Here is a 23350-nt window from a genome sequence, read left to right as displayed (position 1 = left end):
CTAGCTTAAGTAGATATTCCTAGTATTTATTATACTACTAGTAATTATCTATATTTTAAAGTAGTTATTTTTAGTTATTTTAATTCTAGAAAGACTCTATATAATAAAACTATTAATAATAGAAAGCTTATAGATAAAAGTAGAAGTAAGCTACTAAATACTGATCTTCTAGTTATATAGTCTAAATATTAAAATAAGATTATTAGTAGAGAGGATTATATATTTAGTTACTAGTACTTCTAGTCTATAGTTTATAGTTTTATCTATATTTTATTATTATTCTCTATGTAGTAATACTCTCTACTAGTTATTTCATAATATTATATTCTTAAAGTCCTGTTAAATATATATAATCTAGATTTAGTATTATTATTCTTATAGTAGATATCTATAGATTTAAATAATACTAATATATAATATAACTTATTTATATCTTTTTTATTATAATCTATATGTATATTCCTAATAATATAAAACTATAGCTTATTTAATAAATGTATAGATTTTTTTTAAATATTTATTAGATTTTCTATAAATAACTATAAGATATAAATCTAAGATTTATAATTATTTAATAATATTTTACTAGAATTTAGTTAACTTTTATTTTTTTTAAGTATTTTCTTTAGTAATTTCTAATATATTCTTATATATTTATTATTATTTTTACTAGAAATCTATTAGTTATACTTACTTTGTTATTTCTTCTAATTATATAGATAGTAGTCTTAGCTATTATAATATTAGTAACTTTTAACTTCTTTAATTTTCTATTTATCTTTATTATCTAATTCTAGTATTAGAAGTAGTTCTTTGTAATTTTTTTCTATATTCTATAGCTTTAGTAGAGAAATATAGAATATATTATAAATTAAATCTATATTTCTTAGATAAATATAAGTAATATACTTAGATTATAATATATTTAAGAATCTAAAAGAGTTCTATAAACTTTAAAATTAGTTTTCTTAATTCTTTAAATTATAGATTTTAAGTTAATAGCTTAACTAGATCTTTTTTTTAAAGTAGAATAATTTTCTATATTTATTATAATATTTCTTTTACTTTTCTATAATTATTTACTATATTTTCTATAATTATTCTTTTACTTTTTAAAATCTAATAAATCTATATTATACTACTAAGATTTTTTTTATTAAGAATCACTCTTAATTTAGATATAAAAGTCTAGATAGAGAATAGTTATATAAAATATAATTAGATAATTATCTAGTAGTTATATTATTTATATTATTATAAATAAACCAAGTATTTTATAGTTTTATAGACTAGTTTATTTTAAATTAATTTAAATAATATTATAGATAATATTCTAATATCTAAACTATTCTTTCTATTTAATTATTAATTTAAGAAGAGTATACTATTAAAAACTTTAAGATAATATAGCTATTATAATATAAATTTGATTAGAATTTACTAGTAAAGATAAATTCTTAATCTAATATAATACTATTAAATAATCTAAAGCTTAGTTTAATTTTGAATAGAAGAGCTTAGTAAGATCTAAAGTAATAATTATAAATAAAATTAATAAGAAAAAAAAATATTTTAGAAAATAGTCTATTATAATTAAAATAATATCAATAATCTTTCTAAATTAGAGAGTTTGAAATAATTCTATAATAAAATCTATTATTGATTTCTTAAAAGAATAGAATAGTATTAATAATAATTTAAATTTATTATATAATTAATATTTCAAAATAGCATTCTCTTAATATATTAGATAAGTTTAAATATACTAGACTATATTATAATATAATCTTTTTTAGTAGAATTTTTTATATAATAATATTTTTATTTAGATTTATTTAAAATATTCTACTAAGAGATTATTATAGTATAAATAAATAAATATCTAATATAAGATTTCTAAAGATAATATATAAAAATAATTCTTAAAATAAATATAATCTATAGAATTTATATTTTAGTTCTTTTAATCTAATTAATTTTATTTAATAGTAGTTTTTTATCTTTATATCTCTAGATCTTTATTCTATAATTATAAGATTATCTTTTAAAGATTAGAATTATATATATTTTAATATAAAACTTTTATAGTATATATATATATTACAGATTAGAGAATAAGTTTTTCTTAAAATAAGTTTTCTTAAATAATCTAGTTAACTATCTCTATATTAGCTTAACTATTAGAATTCTTTAAGCTTAATATTATATAGATATTAAATCTAGAGTATCTCTATATAATTTAAGATTTAAACTAGGATTTTTCTTTAATTAGATCTCTAATTATTAAATATAATATATCTATAAAATATTCTTAAATTAAAATTAAAATTTTTTTTAATAGAGTAGATTTAACTTAAATCTTTATAAATATTCTAAAGAATTTATCTACTAGATTAGACTTTTCTATTCTATATTTAATAATAAAGGTAAAAAATATAAAAAATATAAGTTATTAAATTTATCTTATATTAATTTTAATCCAATATATAAGTAATTATAAGTTAAAATAATTAAATAAAAGTTTAATAATTTAAAAAATATTTCTAAGATATTATTTTTATTATTAAAATAAATAAATAATAGTAAATAGCTCTTAATCTAAAGTACTATAATTTAGTTTTTAGTACTAAAGAACTTATATAATTAAAAAGTAATTGAATAAAATATACTCTTATTGTTAAATTAGAATAGAATTTTATTTATTTCTTCTTCAGAAGTATTAGTTTCTAAATATTAGAATTTTATAGAATTATAATATAGTAAAAGAGATATCTATCAAAAGATAATACTTAAATAATAAAAAAAATCCTTTTATATATATTTAGATAAATTTATTCTAATTTCTATCTATAAACTATTCTATAAAGTAAGAAAATAAGAGATAATATAATATAAGAATAGTCTCCAATAAATTATTAATAGAAGTTATAGAATTTTAAGAAGACTTAGATATTATAATAGCTAAAAGCTATTAGTTATAAAATAATATTATTTATTTATGAAAAATCTATAGAGATTTCTTAATTATTAATAATATATTTTAGAAATTCAAATCAGAACTAATAGAAGAAGTATTCTTAAAATTTAGTATAGAACTAAGCTTCTTAAAGTCTCTTAAGTACTTAATAAATATATTTTATATAAAAATTTCTATTTAATAAAAAGATAAGAATACTATCAAATATATTATTTAAAAGTTATTAAGAAGTCTATAAGATATAATATATATATAATTTTAGAAGATTATTAAAGTATTAGTTTATTTAAATAATATAACTATTCATTTACAATAACTATATCTTATATAGAATACTATCTTTTATTTATTTTTCTTTTTAATATAGATTTACTAGTAGATATCTTTAATATTAATTTTAGAGAAGTATTCACTTTTAGAAATTCTATTTTGAATGTTTAAAATAAAAAATAAAAAATAATAATTCTTAATAAGAATCTTATTAAAATCTCTATAATCTATATAAAAATCTAGACTACTATCTTTCATAGAAATAAATAAATAAGAGTTCTAGTAGAATTCTTAGAGAATTAAATATATTTTAATTTAAGATTCTTATTAATATAATTATATATAATCTTAAGCTTAGTTTTAGATAAAAAATATATTAGAATATCAAGAGATATTTTACTAGTCTTAAGATTAATAATATAGTCTATAAAATTATAAAATAATAATTACTAGAAAGAATCTATAGAAAATATATCTTAGAATTCTTAAAACTTAATTAGTATTAGATTAGAGTTTAAAAATAAATTATAAGATTTATTTTGAAAAAATAAGTTATTCTTAGAGAACTTAATTATAGTATATATTATAGCTTAATTCTAGATTATTTTAGTAAACTAGTTAATAAAAAGAAGTAAGATAGATAATATACTAAACTACTATTAATAATTAGAAGATAATAAGTTAATATATAGATTCTAAAATATAATTATTAATAAGAAGATTATTTTTTTTTAAATTAAGAATCTTAGTTAATCTTTATATAATACTATTCAAAAGTATAGATACTCTCTTATAAATTAATAGTAGTAATAGAAATCTTCTATATACTATACATAGAGATTATAGTCTAGCTAATAACTTTAATTCTAGAAGTTATATATTAGAGATTATATATCTTAGTAAACTAGTAGTTAATAATATCTACTTTAATATAACTATTAAGATTTATAAAGATTTTAAAATTATTTTAAATACGAATAAAAATATATAAATAATATATAATCTCTATTATAAATAATGAAGTTAAAATTATAGAAATTATTTTAACTTCTCTGCTTTTCTCTTTAATTCTAAAAAAATAAATAGACTTTAGTAGATTAAATCTTCTTATCTTTAATAGAATAGTAATTTATAAGATATTAAGTATTTTTATATATAAAATAAGATAATTAGTTACTATTCTTTCTAATAGAGTTCTTATAATTCCAAGTATTATTTTTAGCTAATTAATTATTATAATCTTAAGACTATTTCTATAGTTTATAACTATTAAATTTATTATTATTTTATTTATACTTTTCTTTATTATTTTAGAGTTTATAGTAATAAATAGTAATAATTATTATTCTATTTTATTCTTTAAATAGATAGAAAATATATTTCTAAATATAGTAATTTAGTTCTAGAAGAAGTAGTAAAGTATAATAAAGCTTTTTCTCTTTTAATTTAATAGAGAAAATACTATTCCAAGATATTAAAATAAATATAGAAATTTCTTAGATTCTAATTATATTACTAGTATACTTATTTAAGTTAAGCTATTATATTAGACTAAAGTATTATAGTATTTTAGATTAAAATAAAAGTCTAGTTTTTAAATTAAGATTATAATTTTTTAAAAAGTTATTTTTCTTTTAAAATTTTATTAATAATAAATTAATATTATCTTTATTTATATACTAGATTTATATAACTAATAATAATAATAATCTTATATTTATTTAATAAATACTTTTTAGAGACTCTCTAAAATATATATTCTAAATTAATAATCTATTTCTAATATTTCTAAAGATTAAGATTTAATATAAAATAAGAAATATCAGTAAATTTAATTTTCTTCTTATTCTTATTTAATTTAAAGAATAATTAGTAGTATCTTAATAAGATTTTACTAGAAAAATAATTTTTTTAAAGATAAGTTATTCTTTAATATAGATTATTAATCTATTTTTTTAATTAATATATATAGTTCTTAAGTTATTAAATTTCTTTATTAGTAGAAATTATATTTAATAATAATTTTATATTAATTTAGTTATTAATTATCTCTAGTTCTTTATTATCTTAATATAGTAGTATTTTTCTTAGATAATTAGAAAGAAAAAATTAGAATATAATAGAATCTACTTATTACAATAGAAAATCTATTAATTAGATAAGAAATCAACTACTAAATACTATAGATTTATTTAGTAATAATAAAGATAGTCTATATCTATAAGATAAACTAATTCTTAGAGAATTAGTAGTCTTCTACAGAGAAATTAGTATCTTATAGATATTAGAAAGATATAGATTTACTATTAATGACCTCACAACCAGTACATAAGGGATATACGGCCAAACCACAGGTGATTCGCCACAGCTACAGGGATTACCCATGACAATCAGTAGCTTGTTTATTTTCTTATTTATTATATCTTTAAATTTTTTAATTCTTATTATCTTTGACTTTAATCTTGCTTTGACTTCACTTCCACACTCAGTTTGTATAGAAAAGTGAAAATTAAATAAAAGCCTAATAAATTCTATTTAAAAAGAACTGGAACTTTAACAAGGACTTTTCTTATTATTTTAATATAGTAGAAGTACTATAATTTATATCTATAAGAATAAAGAAGTACTATAATACTTAATATAAGCTTCTATCTTTTAATATTAGTAATAAGATATATCTATATCTATAATAAATTAAACTATATTCTCTATCTATATTAAGAATACTAAGAAGCAGCTTATACTCTAATTTATTAGTTCTTTTAAGATTCTTAAAGTAGTTGAATATTATACTTATTAATTAAAGCTACTATTCTTCTAAAGTATCTAGTATCTATTATCTAGCTAAAGTATACTACTAATACTAATCTATTTAGTTATATTCTTTATAAACTATTCTATATAGAAGATAAAAGATTTCCTAGTTAAACTAACTACTATAAAGTTAAAGTGATTATTAATAAGTATCTTATTTCTAAAAATTAGTATTAAAAGCCTATTCTAGAGTAACTAATTTATTAGTCTGGGTATAGATTTAAAGATAATTAATAGATACGCGCGTTGGATATTACTACTAATAAAAAGATTAATAAATACAAAAGATACTTGTCATGGTATTAAAGACGACGATTTATTAGTAAGTTGATTGATGACGGAAGACGTCAGGATCGAGGAAGACAAAGTTCTGCTGCTAAGGCGGCTAGGAAGGCGGCCAGCCAAACGGGCGGCAGAATATCGCGGCAGCAATATTCACCACAATACTAGTATTAAATATATACTATATTTTAGATAGCTTTTATACTTCCTATCTCTGTTTATATATAATAAGAATATTATTATAAAAAAGACCAGTATATATTATAGTAGAAGACGAGAAGACGATTCTACCTTATTATTCTGCCTTGGGCGGATCTTAGCTAGTTTTCGCCCGTCCCAGGAATCTTCCTAGGAACAACTCATCATAATAACATTATAAGCCACATCTTCCTACCATGACTTTGACAATATCTTACAACTATATCTTAAGATAGAAATACTACTAGGTCTAAGAGATAGAAATTAACTAAATAGTCTAAAAATAAAGATTATACTTAATAAACTATCTAGGATAATAGATTTTATATAAGATACTTCTTAGATATCTTAGAGTTAAGTAGAGTATAGATATAAGAGAGAGTTAATATTAATAAATAAGTTATTAATCTTAACTATATTTAATTAAATAGGACTTTAGATTTAAGTAAGTTAATAGAAGACTTCTATAAATAAGAATCTTATATCTTAGATAAGAAATAGTTTAGAGAATAGAAGATATTTAGTATATTTAAAAATATATTAAATATCTTTATCAAGAACTAATAAATCAATATTCTAAGATAGAGAATATAGATAGTTCTTAATAGAGATAGAGATTAGTATAAGATACAAGAGATAATAAGCTTATAGTAATATATTATTATTAAACTAGTATATATATAGATTAATTAATTTTATTAGAAACTATATGATCTAGTAGACTAGTTCTATTATAGATATTAATAATTAAATATCTAGATATTAGAATAACTGATCTGGATTAATTATAGATAAGATAATAGTCTAGATATAATAATAGAAGAACAAGACACAGAATATAGAAATAAGTAGAAAGAAAAATATTATAGAATAAATAATTAGTTAGAAATAATAATTAATATAGATAGTTGGTAGTAACATGCGGAAGTGAATTCAAAAAGATAAATAGAGAAGGCGGAAGATAGGCTACCAGTAGAATCATAGTACAACTAACTGAGGAGGGGTGTATCAACCAGAGGTATCTGTAGTTAATAGGTAAGAATGAAAGAACGAACAAACAAAAGATAGGAGTAATAAAGAGCAATTAGGAGTTACTAAGTAGAACCACAGAAACATATACAGTGTCTGGAACCCGGGATATGCTACTATATATCAAAGTTGTTGGTAGGAAGACGTTCCTTATATGATCATTATAATGAAGTTCTTGATTCTCTCAGGATCCCGAGACGGGACGAACTAACTAAGATCCGCCCAAGGCGGAACGACAGAGCAGAATCCTCAACACCGCCAGCAACCATTACAATAGACAACTAATTCTACAGTAGTGAAAGATACTAGATTATTATAAAGTAAGACATACTACTATACATTATAGTCATAAATGAAAGACTCTTGATGATTTATTCTAATGATTATTGTCCTTATTCTGATAATGATGATGGTGATCCTGAGACGTACGGAAGACGGAAGTCGACCCCGTCGAAAGGATGCCCGAAGGCGGAGCCTAACGGCAGAATGCCGGCGAGGTCGAAACCACCGCACCTTTTTAGCAACGAGGAAAGGCACCACAACTGGGAATTCCCAGTTTGCTGACAATCTCTGTTATGTCAGCGTGCAAGGACCTGATGAAGTTCCATATGTAGAGTGGATTAAACCTAGAAAGGGCGATGCCATAATCACTTCTAGTAAATATTAACTAGGGCGGTGGCTCTTAGTCACTTCCGTAACAGACGATGCCATAGCATAGCACTTAGATTGAACCTACATCTTCGTAGAAAAGTACCGTTCGGGAGGTTTGCTTAAACTCACAGACATGTTACGAGAAGGTCAAGGACATGAGTAATCCCCACAGCTGATGCTGGGCATAAATAAGAATGTTGGAGCATTATTGTCCTACCAGCTCAGCTCTATTTTCCGAAGGCCTTTCTACGCCCAACTGGCCCAAACCTCTGCGTGTGGCTGAACATCTTGCATCTTGTGCGGGTTGTGATCGCAGCTCAGCCTTTGCAGTTGCGCTGATAATATAGGAGAGTGAAAGCTCGAGGATGGTTGCCTATTGCGCCTAGCAAGATTTTCGACCAATATGGAATATCAATAAGAGAGAACGATAGCTTGGATATAGCGGTTCGACCGAACTGCATCCTGAGACAATATGGCAGGTAAGGGGGGTTATGCCACATTTGCAATAATTTTATGATCGTACTTTTCGAGATTCCGTTACATATGGTTTGCATTAATGTGAGGGTCATTCTCAAATGCGTTTTGAGGCTCTTGTGACTGCGATCTTTGTTGCGAAAGTGTAGAGATAGTGCTGTGGAGCATAGAAAGAGACTTCTTGCTCAATATCCCAGGGCAAGTCCAAAGTAATAAGATTTGCTTCGGGTCATTACGGAAGTTTGAGAAGAAGATTAAAGAAGATTGTATACGGCTTCAGTCCTTGGTGGAAACCAAGTGCTGATGATGAGCGTGGCCATCCAATTTTGGACACAAGCTTTGCCGGTTCGAAATGGCTCTATACCGCACTACCTGACCTTGTCATATAGCCAAGTTTTGAATGAGATAAGTTTCCATTACAAGAAGGGTCCTGAAAAGAAACCACTGTGAGTTCCCAGATGCCACTAAGGGTGTTGACGAAAGTACTTACATTGTTATGAGGAACAGTTTTCAAATATGACATCAGGCTGTGTCATGTCATTCTTCTTTTGATCTAGAATTAGGACAGCAAAGTAGTAAGTCAAGAATGTGAGAGCCTACAATCAACCCATCCGATCAGACAAGGGCACCCAAACCATACTCTCGGGATCATGATCAAGCATTGGGGCTAGTTATCTCTTCCCGGTATCGTTAGGCGAAGTGACATCGGAGTATTTTATCGGCACTCGAGGACACAGACGGGAAGTCCGCCGGAAAACTCGCCTCGAATGTATCATTTGTTGGTTTGTCTTTCTGCAATGGATCGCTGATTTTAAGGGTATATTTCCTTTCACTTGGTCATTTGTGGAGCCTTTGGACAGTTCTCTTTTCTCTCAAAAGTCAATGCGTCAAAATGGTTGAATTAAGAAAGCGGAAAGCGCCAGCGCAACCTCTCAAGACGGAACAGAAGAGCAAGCGCGTCCAGAAATCTAGCCCAGCGTCGAGGAGAGTGCCCAAGATTGTTAATGCAGATAGCTCTCGTGCCGGCGCATCTGACGGTTTTCACCTTGAAATTCCGAAACCTGGAGAGAAGCTCGACCTGAATCAATTTGGTGGTGAATTTGAGAGTCATGATGGGACGAAGGTCAGACTGAAGGATCTTGTCGACAGTAGCAAGGCTGGTGTCGTGTTATTCACATATCCCAGAGCTTCTACTCCTGGATGTAGGTTCAACCGAGAACCAAGCTTCTTCTGTCTCAGCCCCTTTCCCTCCTTTCCCTCTTTGTGCAATGCCCTGTGCTGTACCTGTTACCTATATTCTTCCGGCTCGTTCTTCTCCATGCACACCAATGACACGACAGAGTTGACTCACCCAATTATAGGTACAAGGCAAGCCTGTCTCTTTCGCGACAGTTATGAGTCTCTGACTGCAACTGGGTTGTCAATTTACGGTCTTTCAGCAGATTCTCCGAAAGCAAACACCACTTTCAAGGTAAAACAGAAGTTACCTTATACACTTTTGTGCAATCCTTCCTATACATTGATAGAAGCTCTTGGATTTAAAAAAATGCCCAAAGGGACAAAAAGGGGAGTTTTCGCTATAAACAAGCAAGGAAAGGTTCTCCTACTTCAAACCGGTGGTCCCGATGCAACATATGAGGCTGCGCAACAGATTGTGGCTACCTCTGGGAAAGCGGACCAGGAAAATGCTTAGAGGTGCGAATGAAGCCGAGTCCCTGATGGTACACAAGAAAAATGGCCGTTGGTTTGATACAGGATTATAGTAAGTGCCAGGCCAGCACTTGATTTGGATTGTTCCTAGTGCTCCCAGGGTCTGTTAGGATATCCCGGGTAGATGTGATTGTATTGCTCCTAGATGGATAGATCATTGGCCTTTTGACCACTACCTTTCCGAATCCCGTAGTGTACTAGGCATACTGGGAGTCGGGAATTTACATCTGATATCAGGCCTGATCAATACACATGTCGACTAATTGGTGCCAGCTGCTTAGAGCCATGATGCTATTTGTCTCTCCTCTATATCCCTGCACGTCGATTTCTACGACTGAACCAGAAAGCCTTATGATGAGTACGAAGAGGTTTATCTGATGCCTTTGCAGGACGTTCTGTGGATGAGAGGAGCATAATTACAATCTTTCCTAGATCGCCCATCCAGGCCTTCTCTAAGGTTGTTCCAGGGCTTACGACTAGGTTGTCAGTCATGCTTACGCTTAGATCGCCGCTGTCCATCCGGTAAGCTCGGATTTACCGTTGTTCCGCGCGCAGCGACTCGGCTGCCCGGAGGGAAGGCCTTCACTGAAACTTGCTGCCGTCATGCCGTGAGCCAGCAATTCCAGGGAACAATTTTGAGTTAGAAGAGGCCTAGAAGGTGAGATCTAATATAACAGTCGCGACACTAATGTTCTACTGTGGACATTTGTGCACAATCACAAACTCGTATACTCATAAATCAACAGGAGCCATAATGACGCGTGAGATAGTTAGAGCTGCCAAGTCGGCATCAAACGTGATTGCTGTTCACAAGGTCAGTAGTCAATCAATGGCGATATAGTCCTGCAGGTTTGACTTGTTCTCAGAAATATACTGTGCAATCGACTGGTGTATGGGAGCGCATCCGCCGCCTTTTGTCCATCGATCCTAATCGCTCCACTGGCGTTCCATTGAACTCTCAATTTCGTCTGCCGGCTCCAGGATCTCTTCCACCTCTGTCCTATGATGACCCAGTAACAGTTCCAGCGGGCGACATTGCCGATAATCCCTACTGGAAACGTGACGCTCGGAGAAGTTACCCCAGACTTAGCAAGGTCAATCAAGCCGACGTCGTCGGTCTTCTCAGTGTAGGCAGTCAAGCAGCGCCTAAGGAGGTGCTGAAACTCGGTGAAGCGGGTGCAAAGCAGCTTGTTTCTGTCAAACAACAGGGGGACGAGCGCGGACTTGCTGGGCTTTTTGAGAAAAACAAGATGGAGGCTAGAGGTGTGTTGGATGCCAATGGATTGCCGCCCTTGCCTTGCAGCTTGAATTCTTCGGCTTCGAAATACCGGCTGGATCACGACCATGGGTATCCTGAAGTGTAAGTTTCCATCTAATCTGTGTTGCCTACAGTCACTGAAGCTCTACAAGGTACCCCTGCCGCACTTTTGTCTGATATAGAGAGGGATAGACCTACTGCTGTTCATCAGATTCTGGTTCCATTCAGGGCCTCGCTTATTCGCGCCGCTTTCATGTGTTTGTAATTCGTACAGGATGTTGAATATACAACTTAGCTCCATGTGACGGTCCAATTCATGTGTTCACTCATATGTTTCGCATTATTGGTAGTATTGAACAGGAAGTGAGCCCGAGGCTCGCGGATAGCTTTGCCTTCGGACTATGTCTACTTTTCTCAACAACTCAATTTATGCTCAACCCAGAAGGAGACAAGTCTATATTGTTCGTAAGTCACAATTACGTCGGGCAAATAATGATGGATACAAATCTGAAGCAAGGACCACTGACAGTAATTCCACTCCCAGTGAAAAAATTACTCCAGATGCCCTTTAATGATATCAGAAAGCACAGGCGGCAGTTATGACACTTAAGTGAAACAGCCTCATTACATTGGTTGCCTCAACTTTTAAGAATTAATTAGTATCATCTTCACTTTGTACATTCACTTTCGTAAATCTGTATGTTTATTACTTCGGTGTTCATATTAGCATTTGTAGGAACCAATGATTTTCGGGGATGGAACAATATCGTATTTTGTCCGACTACATGTAACTAATAAATGACTAGCTAGCTGCGAAACCGAGCCTCAATCATTGTAATCCCTTAGGCGAAAGGATTGGTGCGCGTGCCCCACCAAGTAAGGAATAGACTGAGACCTACTGTCTCGAAAATCCTACCAACGGCGCCTACAGCGACTGTGTCAAGCGGCCGCTTCTCTGTGAAGATCTGGCTGATAAACTGAAGTAATTTGTGATCAGTCAGACTGGATCATAGAGTTGAGGGACATTGATTTACTTACACTTGGAGCTGCACTGGCCATAAAGACCAAGCTTCCAAGATAAGCCGCGCCCTTGTAGCTTAAGGTCCCGGTTGCGTTGATTAACGCCGCCACACCATAGGTCTGTACAGCACTACCAACCAGGGAGCTACCCCAAGCTGCTGCTGCACCGGCAGCCTCCTTGGATTTGAAGAATTCTTCCTTCGAGTTGGCGGCTTGGGCACGATGATAGGTATCACCAAAAACGGGGGCGAGGATACCAAGAGATGCTGTGTGTGTGAAGATAGCGCCCAGTGCAATTGCAGAAGGCTTCACAGAGGGCAAATCTGATAAATTCAAGTCAGTCCAGTTCAACAAGTGGGAATGAGAATTCCGCCACGGTCGGAGCTCTTTGTGGGCTGGTGGGAGGGGAGAGGATTTCAGGAGAAATACTACACACAATTGAGAGTCGTCATTGCGATAGGTCGGATGACTTTCAGGATGTCTAGGAAAAATCAAGTATCAGAGGTATGGATTGTGATGAGTAGTACATAAAATCTACTCTGAAAGGGAGATGAGTGCGCTTTATGACTCTCCAATTTCCTGAGGGTCACATGCTGTTGCCGTCATTTTGGTGGAAGGCCAGTGACAAGATGAGCAGTGACGTCGTCATGAGCAAAAGACATGGACATTCAAGAGAGGGATGATCTGCACAGTAATTGAGCCTGGTGATGATAGGTGAGTATGGGATCAGTCTAATTACTGAGTACCTAGGTTGTGAACTAGATTAGCCAAGGTAGGTGGGTAGCTACAACCACTTTTCATTTGTGACATCATATGGCACTAATTAATTTTAGATGATTTGAACAATACTGTGTGGTACACTGTAAGTAAAGCTCTAATCTCAATTTATTAGTAAATGCTATGACTATGTACAAAACAGTGACAATGATGTATTACATTGAAATGGCTGCAGCTGAAGTCTTAACAATCAGTCAAAAAGAGCACATGTGTAAGTAAAGGGACATGACAAAGGAGAAGGCCAGAAATGTAAATCCTTCTGCTCTTTGGTACTGACCACTGTACTCAGCCAGTACATGATTTACTGTGTAACGTAATCGGTAAGCAAGTGGGCACCACAAGCAAGTGGGCACCCACGCCCATCTGAACAGCCTTCCATGAAAAGATGAATCTTATATACACTATATAATAATAAAATAACATGTTTTTTTAGTATTTTAATATATAGGACATCTTATTCTTATATATCCAATTATATTACACTTACTGCAGCAAGGTAGTATCTAGTAGTAAGATTATTCCTTACTAGTTGTAGTTGATACGTTGGGCCCGAAGCCCTCTTTTAGACGCCGAGGTGTTAAGATATTATAACTATATAAAGTTGTTCTTCTATTATTCTCTTCTACTACACGAGATCTTAAATATAGAATATAGAATAGTAGAATAAGAAAGAAAGGATTATTATAAGATAGAAAAAGAAAGAATATTAGTCTAGTTAAGAATCTATATCTAATAAGTACTCTTTTTATTATTTTATAATATTCTTATTATAATTTACTTTAGAAGTTTATTAGAATAATATAAGTTATTATTATTATTATTATTATTATTATTATTATTATTATTATTATTATTATTATTATTATCTTTAGTAAAGATATACTTATAATAAATATCTTTAATAAAGTTATTCTTAGAAATAAGATAAAAACTAATAGTATTTCTATTATTATCTAGTATAATTATCTTCTTATACTACTAGAGAAGTAAAATAATTATATACTTTTTTAGAAATATATCTATATTCTTCTACTATAAGAGTATCTTTAAGAAAATTAATAAGAAGTATAAACTCTATAAGTATAGCTTAGTAGCTTAAAGTAATCTTATTTATCTAATTAAATATAATAATAGCTATTATAGAACTTAGAGTAAGAGTATAATAATTCTCTATAGAAATAATATTCTATTTGTAGTGATTTCGGCTATGTCGAATTCTGCCGGTTGTATCCGCCTTCGGGCATTATTTCGACAGAGTTGTCTTCCATCTTCTATCCTTCGTCTTTAACAATATTACTAATATTATTATAAGAAAGATTGCCTCATCACAAATTCAGCTGATCCATAATATATAGTAGCATGTCCTGCCTTATAACAATCCAGTGTCTTCTAATACTATAGAATTAGTTGTTTATAATATCTTTTCTAGATATTTGTTTGTTATTTTATTACTACTAGGAAATCCACTAATCTCTATCTTCTTACTATTCTACATGTCTTAAGATCCCTAATTATATTAATTATATTCTGTCTTCTTTCCCCATCTTCCTTATTTATCTTTATAGATCACTAGGTTCTACCAAGCCCTTGCTCTATCTTATAATTTACTTATCCTAATCTATATATAAGTTGTTCTTACTAAATTTATATCTTATATCTTCTACTAATCTTTACTATTCTATATTATCTAATCTCTGTATCTTAATATTATCAACTATTAATTCTCTAACTCACCTGTTATTATCTTATACTGTAATTTGTTTAGACCTGTTCCTAGTAAGGGTCTTACTGTTATTATCTTTAGTATCTTCTATTATTTATATAGACTATATCCTGAATATTATCTAAATTAGTATATTAAATTGTTAACTTCTATAAAAAATCCTTAGACTATAATTATTAAGACTATATAGACTGTGATATTCTTACTTATATATTTTATATTACTTTAGTTATATCTATTCTAGCTTTATCTAAATATTTTATCTATTCTTTTTTCTGGGATCTAGATAAGTCTATTTTATATAAAGCTCTTTTATTATTTATTAAGTAAACTAAATATCTATTATCTATTAGCTTTTATATTTAGTAGCAGATAGAATTATTATTACTTCTAGATAATTTTATTAAATTAATATATTTCTTAGAATATGTTTATTCTAGATTCTCTTCTATTTTATTGTCTAGTGCTGTTATCCCTGCAGATATACTAAGACTTATTAATAATTCAGATATAGATATATTAGTTCTAAAACTAATTAAATTGACTACTCTAATAGCCCCTACACTAAGTTCTATTATAGATAAGTAAGCTGAGGATTCTATTATACCTAAATATCTATATCTAAATATTACTATGTCAGAGTCTTCCGCCCCTTGGACTATAAGATGTTTCTAGGGCACAAATATATCTTATATACTATTTTCTATATTATATAGTTCTTCTTCTTTTTCTTTAAATAGATTTATATATACTATATTACTATCTAGTATTTTTCCTGATATTCATCAACTTCCAGAGTTGGTATATAATAATATCAAATATCCTGATTACTTATTCTATAATATTAACTATTCTAATTAACCTAATCTACTTAACTTTCCTATATCAGCTTTATTCCTTATTTATATATTCACTGGAGTCGAAATACCTGTCCTATCTACCAATACTAAGACAATAGTTAACCCTATTCTACTATAATTACCGAGGCAGCAAAAGATATATATAGTTACTAATAAAATATCTAGCAACTCTGGTACTAGAGTTAGACCTAATGGCTTATCTAATCCTCCTCTGCCAGATCTATTAGTAAGAATACAGCAGATACTAGAAAGAATAGATAATTAAATAAGAATATTTAAAACTTATCTTAACTAAGCTAATTAAGTAAACTAAGTAGCTTAAATAAATAGTTATTAAAATACTCCTATCTAATCTATAGTCGACTGAAACAAAAGAATCTCCTATATTAAAGATATAAAGCCTAAGAATATTAGTTTCTTCTATTCTGATATAGAGAGTAATAAAAGTATAAAATAGATAAGATATAATATATTCTATAAGAATATAAATATCTTCCTAGATTATATGTATGATATAGTTAAATACTGAGATAAAGTAGTAGTCAAATCTAACTTATAGACTTATCTTTATAGGACTATACTAAATTAGTTTATATCTAGTCTTACTAAGCTAGAGAAGAGTAAAATTACTAATATATCTCTTAAAGTAGAATAAATAAAAGCTTTAAGAGAGTATTTTTATTCTAATATATCTACAGCTCTGATTTATTTTAATTAAATAAAATATAGTTTTACTAATATTAATACTAAGCTGATTAGTTAATTTATATAAGATATAATTCGCCTAGCTTATGCTGTAAGAATAGATAATTTCTATAACCAACTTCTATATCTATAGAACCAGATTGATCCCCATCTACAGGTTATACTGACCAAACTGACTGAGTAAACCACTATTAGTATATTCCTGTATATACTAGATTATCAGCAGTAAGAATAGAAAGACCTGGTAAGAGCAACTACTTGATATAACAGTTACCCCTATTAAGATAGTAATACTCCCCTGTATAATACTCAAGAACCCTATAACTAAGGATTCTATAATCCCCAAGGATATAATCCCCAAGGATATAATCCCCAAGGATATAATCCCCAAGGATATAATCCCCAAGGATATAATCCCCAAGGATATAATCCCCAAGAATATAATAATAGATCCTTTAAAAGACATAATATCTACCAGCCAGACTACTGGAATAATTACTAGAATAATTATTATCTTAACTAAAGCAATACTAATAACTATTAAAGACATCTGTACCAAAACCACCCATGGCAGATAAGATAATAAAGCTGTGACTGACACCCATACAATCAAGATAGCCAGTAGCAGTACAGCTTACAGTAAGGCTGATAGGGTCCGCAGGGCTAATAAATATATAATAATAATATAAATTATTAACCTTAGAATTATTAAAACCAGAATTAAAATATATATTATTCTAGAAATTAAGATAACCAAGGATAAAATATTCATAACCATAATTATACTAATCAAAGCAATAATTATTATACTAGATAGTATAGTACTTATACAGCCATAACTAACCTAAGAGTATTAGAAGAACTAAATCAAGACCAAAATAACTAGTATAGATACTATAGAGATGAATTTTAGGAGTAATATATAGATCCCTATAACCGCCCCTATTATAAGTATAATATCTATAACTAATATAATAATTACCCCTATAATAATAGCTATAAAAATAAAGAGTACAATACCTATATTACTAAGAATATTAAATTTAAAGATACTAATAGTCTTTCTGTGTTATTGTCTTTTCCTATTCCTTATTATAACTATAATATATCTTTTAAATTAAATAATAAACTCTATAAATATATTAATACCTGTAATACATTCCTAATACTAATTAAACCAGTCAAGCTATATACTAATCTAAGCAAAGACAATAGAATTATTGTATTTAATTACTATAGTAAGAAGATTTCTGGTAATAAGAATAGTTCTATCTTATATTTATCTAAATTAGCTATAATTAATATAGGATTAAATATCATAAGTATATATACTACTATCTATATAGATACTAGATACTCTAGTAGTATTAATAATACTAACTTACTTTACTCTGTCCCTGGTATTAAAATACAAGAAGTTGAAGAAGTACTTAATATTAAAGATATTAGTTCTATCTATAAGTTAAAGGAATATATTATCTTGGATATCTACATCCTGCATAGTTAAGACCCAGAGTATTTATATAGTCTAATATTTATATACTTTTGTACTTGTGTCTTTCTTATGCCTGACTTATATATAAATATATTAATTAAAACTGATATAATATACTATAAGGGTATTATTATTAACTATAAGAGATAGACTAGTACTATATAGTCTTATAGAGTATTTATCTTTCTACTATAAACTATTATTATTCCTAATTATCTAATAAATACCCCTATATATACTACTAGATAGATTATTATACCTCTCTATTTATATATTAAACTCCCTATCAAGCATATTACTAACCTTTCTAATATAGATTATATATTTTATTCTAAAAATAATACTAGTCTATCAATATATAGTTATCTAGTAGATATAAATTTCTCTTTTATTAAAGTAGTTAATAAGTCTTTATCTATTATAATAATTAATTACTGTACTAAGATAGGTATACTTAGTAATAATAAGTATACTACTATATATAAGATATAGAAAGCTATTATTAAACTAGGATATTTAAATACTTATTTTAACTGACTTTTACTTCCGCGCACCTTATATAGTAATAATTATTATTTATATCTATCTCCTTACAATTCTGATTACTATTATTAGGTTGCTGTGTCTGTAGAAGCTGCGGAAGCTCTATCTATAAGTATTAGATTATCTCTATCTTATAGTTACTGACTTTATAAGTATACTATTTTTAGAAGTAAAATATAACCTCTATTTTTTATATCTTTAGACCAGCTATAACCTCAAATTACTATATCTTTAGACTAGCTGTCTTAAATTAGAAGTACTAAATATCTACTAGAAACTAGTCCTGGATCTCTAACTAATTAAGTATCTCTATTAAAGATTAAATATAATAAGAGTAATATTATTATACTTCTAAATAGTATTATTATCTACAAGACTAGATATAAGGAAGTACTGAGTAGATTAGTTATATTCTATAATATCTAGACTTCCCTAGATAGTTCTAATATTAGTACAGTTGATATTCCTGAGGATGAATAGATAAGAATCCCTATAAAAAAGAGATAGTAAGATAAAGCAGCTGCATAGAAACTCTATATCTATTAACTTTCTGAGTATAACTATATTATAATAAACACTATATTTAATCTACTTTATAAAGTAGGTAAGATATTATTTATTAAAAACTATATACCTACTGCATATCCTGTCTTTATTATTTAGAAATACTTAAATAATAAAGCTAAAGATTACTCTATTATTAATCTTTGGGCTACTAACTATAAAACTAAACTGGATTTATATCCAGTTCTAATACAAGAAGATATACTCTATATAATTTAAGAATACTAATATATTACTATTATTAATATTACTTACTTCTTCTATTAATAGCCAGTTTTTCTAGGTTACTAAAAGTATTTAGTAGTTATAATATATAGAGGTTAAGAGATATTCTATATTATCTTAATAGAATTTATTAATAGTATTCCTTTTATCTAAAGATAGATGAATTTATACCTCAAGGAGTTTTGTACTTTTATCTATATATATATTAATAATATTATTATTACCAGTTATATATTTAAGGAATATATAGAATATCTATCTTTTATTTTCTAATCCCTACAAGACCTAAAGATTAAACTTAAGCTAAGAAAGGTATATATTAGATTTTCCTTAGTTATACTCCTCAGACAGCGAGTTAATACTCTTAATTTATTAATTCCTAAAGATAAAGTCACTGCTATTAAGGAATTAATCTTCTTAATAAACCTTACCTAATTTAAGTACTATTTTAGAATAATTAATTAGCTAAGATACTATATTAGTTAATATATAAGTAAGATATAATTCCTATAAGATTATAAGACTTAATTACTTTGTGTCTAGTTACTACTAAAGATATTCTTATTTATATATATATCTAAATAGATAGACTAATCTTATTAAGACTATATAAATAAAACTCTAATCCTTAATTCTACTAAAGATAAACTTCAAGTATTTATATATTATAGAATAATTTTAGTAATATCTATAAGCTAGCTTATTTTATGCCTACTAAGTAAGTATATCTTAATCTAGATATATATAGAGATAGGTATAGTATAATATTCTATTATATTAAGAATAGCTATACTTATAAAGATCTTACTAAGCCATCTTCTAGAATATATATTTATTCTATCCTATTTCTAAGTTGTGTTTTAATCCCAGCCAAGAAGAACTACTAATCTACTAAGTTGGAAGTATTCTGCTTTATTTAGATACTCTAAAAGCTTAGATATATAATCTAAATCACTAAGCTATTAACTATCATCTATACTAATTATTCTAGTATAATCGCCCTTTTAAACTAGATAATATTTAATATAGTTATAGTAGAATATCTTAATCTCTATCTAGTATATATAAGCTAGTATATTTAATAATTCTGTCTTAAGATATATTATTATTCTAATATAATAAATATAGTTACAGATACTTTATTATATCTTTCTAGAAAAGATATTCAGTATACTTCTCTATCTAGTCATAATCTTAAAGATATTCTAATTAATATATTCTTCTCTAGTCATAAGTCATACTCTGTATATACTATTCAAGTTAATAAGTAATTCAAAAGCTAGATATATTAAGACTATAAGACAGATACTAGAGTATCTAAGATTATTAATATTCTACTATCTAACCTAAATACTAATCTTCTATATTTTATAGAAGATAGGTTACTGTATATAACTAAATATATTACTATTAAGGATAATAATAGTAAAATATCTAGATATAATAAACCCTAGATCTATCTTCTGTATTTTCTAGTTTCTGAAATTTTCTATATTATTTATAACAAATACTATTATTAAGGCTTTCAGAAATATATAGAAGAACTTTATAGACTTATTATATATAAAGCTACTAAACTCCTCTATAACTATATTTATCAGTGTCTATAATATAATAAGAACTATATATAGAAGTATAAACTATATAGTACCTTATAATTAATTATCTCTATATCTAAATCTTTCTATACTATAATAATAGACTTTATTACTACTCTTTCTACTAAGAATAGTAATAACTAAATACTTATAATAGTCAATAAGTTTACTAAAAGAGTAGAAATAATTCTAGAATATTTAAAGATAAAAGTAAGTAATTAGAAAGTATCTTTTATATAATATATTTAAAATTATAATTACAGAGTTCCTATTATTATTATTTCTAACTAAGATACTTGATTTATATTATTCTTCTAGAAAGAAATATTCTTATGTCTTAGTATTTATTGATTTTATTCTACTATAGTATATCTATAAATAGATAATTAATCAGAGTATATAATCCAGATTATCGAAATAATAATAAGATACGCGACTACCTAGCAGAAGTCCTGACTTAAAGCTATTCCCTCTATTATATCTACTATTAATAGGTCTCACAGTACTGCTACTAATAAAATATTTTACTATCTTATATTTAGTATAAATCTTCGTTAGCTCTGGTACTTAATTAAAGATATTCTAAACTATATTTACTAGTCTACTACTAAACTATCTATCTTACCTTATCCAAGAGTTGAAGTCGTTATTCCTATAAAAGACAGGTATAAGGAAGATACTTAGACTAAAAGATACCCTGACCACAAGACAGCTGAATATATCAATACCTATACTGGTCAAGACTTTAGTTTATAATTTAATACTAAAGAAGCCCTTAAGTTCACAGCTATAAGAATAAAAAAGATATATAATACAAAGTACCAACCTATATTATTTATACCTAGTAACTATATATATCTACATCTACATCAAGGATATACTATTCTAGTAGTCAAAGATATCAAGATTAAGTTAACCTAGTATTATATTAGACTATTTAAAATTCTTAAAGTAGTTAGAAAGCATATATATCAACTGGAGCTACTAGATATATAGAAGATTTATCCTATAATCTCAGTTTCACAACTTAAATCTACTTTTATTCTATATAAAGATTCTTATAATCAACATTCTTCTAACCCACCTCATATCATAGATAATCGCTTCCCAGACTAGTCAGACCAATAGGAAGTTGCTATAATTCTTAATAAGTATATAGTACTTCATAGTCAATACTGTATACTAGTAATATAGTATTTAGTTCGTTGGTTAGGATATGGGTCTAAATATAATAAATAGATCAAAGATAATAATATTACTACTAACAAATTAATTTATAAATATAAATAGTATATTAAATTTTTCTAGACTATATTAGTATATCTTAAGATGCCTACTATTATTACTACTATATATCTAGACAGCGAGGACGCCTGCCTTAAAACGCGGGCATCTGTAGTGATTTCGGCTATGTCGAATTCTGCCGGTTGTATCCGCCTTCGGGCATTATTTCGACAGAGTCGTCTTCCGTCTTCCATCTTTCGTCTTCAACGACATCACCAACATCATCATAAGGAAGATTGCCTCGTCACGAATTCAGCTGATCCATAACACTATTATCTTTTATTCTTCTTATTAGCTTTAAGTACTAGATTAATAATATCTATATTAGATTAATTCTAATTAATATAATAATAAAGATAATTATAGTTATAGTTAGATTAAAGTCTAAGAACTAGAGTAATATATTATTTAAGTATAAATTTATCTCAGAATTTAAAATTATTAACTTTATTTAGATAATATTATCTAGATTCTAATATCTAATATTTTTCTGGAATATTATCTTATTAGTTTTTCTCTTTATAAATCTTAAATATTTACTAAAGCTAGAGACTAAGAGTACTAATATCTTTCTTTTTATAGTAGTTAATTTTAGTAGATTAAGTCTAATACTAGTCTTCTATGGTATTTATTTAGATAGAAGAATAGATCTATTATCTAGTTTTAGTAGTTTAAGTCTAATTCCTATCTTTTATATAGATAGAAGTATCTATTTAAATAGAAGAGTAGATCTATGATTTAGTTTTAGTAGACTAAATCTAGTTCTTATCTTCTAGATAAATAGATTTAGTAATATCTCTAGAGTAGATATATAAAGTATTTAGATAATTATTTTAAAAAATTTCTAGATACTAGTCTTAATTATTTTCTTAATTTAAGTAGATAGAGATATT

General features: G+C 27.5%; 4 protein-coding genes across 4 annotated transcripts; 2 read left to right on the top strand and 2 right to left on the bottom strand.

The window, feature by feature from the left end:
• Positions 1–3349: 3349 nt before the first annotated feature.
• Positions 3350–3517, bottom strand: BP01DRAFT_308024 (uncharacterized protein; the record flags this gene model as incomplete). The annotated part of the gene is made up of 1 exon (XM_025572323.1): positions 3350–3517. A coding segment is annotated over one exon (168 nt), but the record flags the coding sequence as incomplete, so codon positions are not given.
• Positions 3518–9230: 5713 nt separating this feature from the next.
• Positions 9231–10525, top strand: BP01DRAFT_361168 (thioredoxin peroxidase DOT5). The gene is made up of 2 exons (XM_025576085.1): positions 9231–9897; positions 10057–10525. Exons 1-2 carry the CDS (start codon positions 9588–9590, stop codon positions 10386–10388), a joined length of 642 nt encoding a protein of 213 aa, XP_025426497.1. The 5' UTR covers positions 9231–9587; the 3' UTR covers positions 10389–10525.
• Positions 10526–11007: 482 nt separating this feature from the next.
• Positions 11008–11988, top strand: BP01DRAFT_361166 (putative NADH-ubiquinone oxidoreductase 21 kDa subunit). The gene is made up of 4 exons (XM_025576084.1): positions 11008–11063; positions 11152–11219; positions 11272–11765; positions 11816–11988. Exons 2-4 carry the CDS (start codon positions 11160–11162, stop codon positions 11838–11840), a joined length of 579 nt encoding a protein of 192 aa, XP_025426496.1. The 5' UTR covers positions 11008–11063; positions 11152–11159; the 3' UTR covers positions 11841–11988.
• Positions 11989–12505: 517 nt separating this feature from the next.
• BP01DRAFT_387252 (DUF1761 domain-containing protein) lies at positions 12506–17317 on the bottom strand (the record flags this gene model as incomplete). The annotated part of the gene is made up of 3 exons (XM_025577728.1): positions 12506–12640; positions 12702–13006; positions 17305–17317. The coding sequence occupies 3 exons, from the start codon at positions 17315–17317 to the stop codon at positions 12506–12508; spliced, it is 453 nt and encodes a 150-aa protein (XP_025426495.1).
• Positions 17318–23350: the final 6033 nt, after the last annotated feature.

The sequence above is a fragment of the Aspergillus saccharolyticus genome, assembly GCF_003184585.1.
Source record: "Aspergillus saccharolyticus JOP 1030-1 unplaced genomic scaffold BP01scaffold_66, whole genome shotgun sequence".
Lineage (NCBI taxonomy): Eukaryota > Fungi > Ascomycota > Eurotiomycetes > Eurotiales > Aspergillaceae > Aspergillus > Aspergillus saccharolyticus.
The sequence above is the reverse complement of the archived record's forward strand: the minus strand, read 5'-3'. Positions and strand labels throughout refer to the sequence as shown.

Bases quoted from the DNA above. Each gene is read 5' to 3' on its own strand.
- BP01DRAFT_361166 (XM_025576084.1), top strand. From the start codon at position 11,160: ATGACGCGTGAGATAGTTAGAGCTGCCAAGTCGGCATCAAACGTGATT. The intron at 11,220-11,271 runs GTCAGTAGTCAA...ACTTGTTCTCAG, and splicing joins ACGTGATTGCTGTTCACAAG to AAATATACTGTGCAATCGAC. The intron at 11,766-11,815 runs GTAAGTTTCCAT...AAGCTCTACAAG, and splicing joins GACCATGGGTATCCTGAAGT to GTACCCCTGCCGCACTTTTG.
- BP01DRAFT_361168 (XM_025576085.1), top strand. From the start codon at position 9,588: ATGGTTGAATTAAGAAAGCGGAAAGCGCCAGCGCAACCTCTCAAGACG. The intron at 9,898-10,056 runs GTAGGTTCAACC...ACCCAATTATAG, and splicing joins CAGAGCTTCTACTCCTGGAT to GTACAAGGCAAGCCTGTCTC.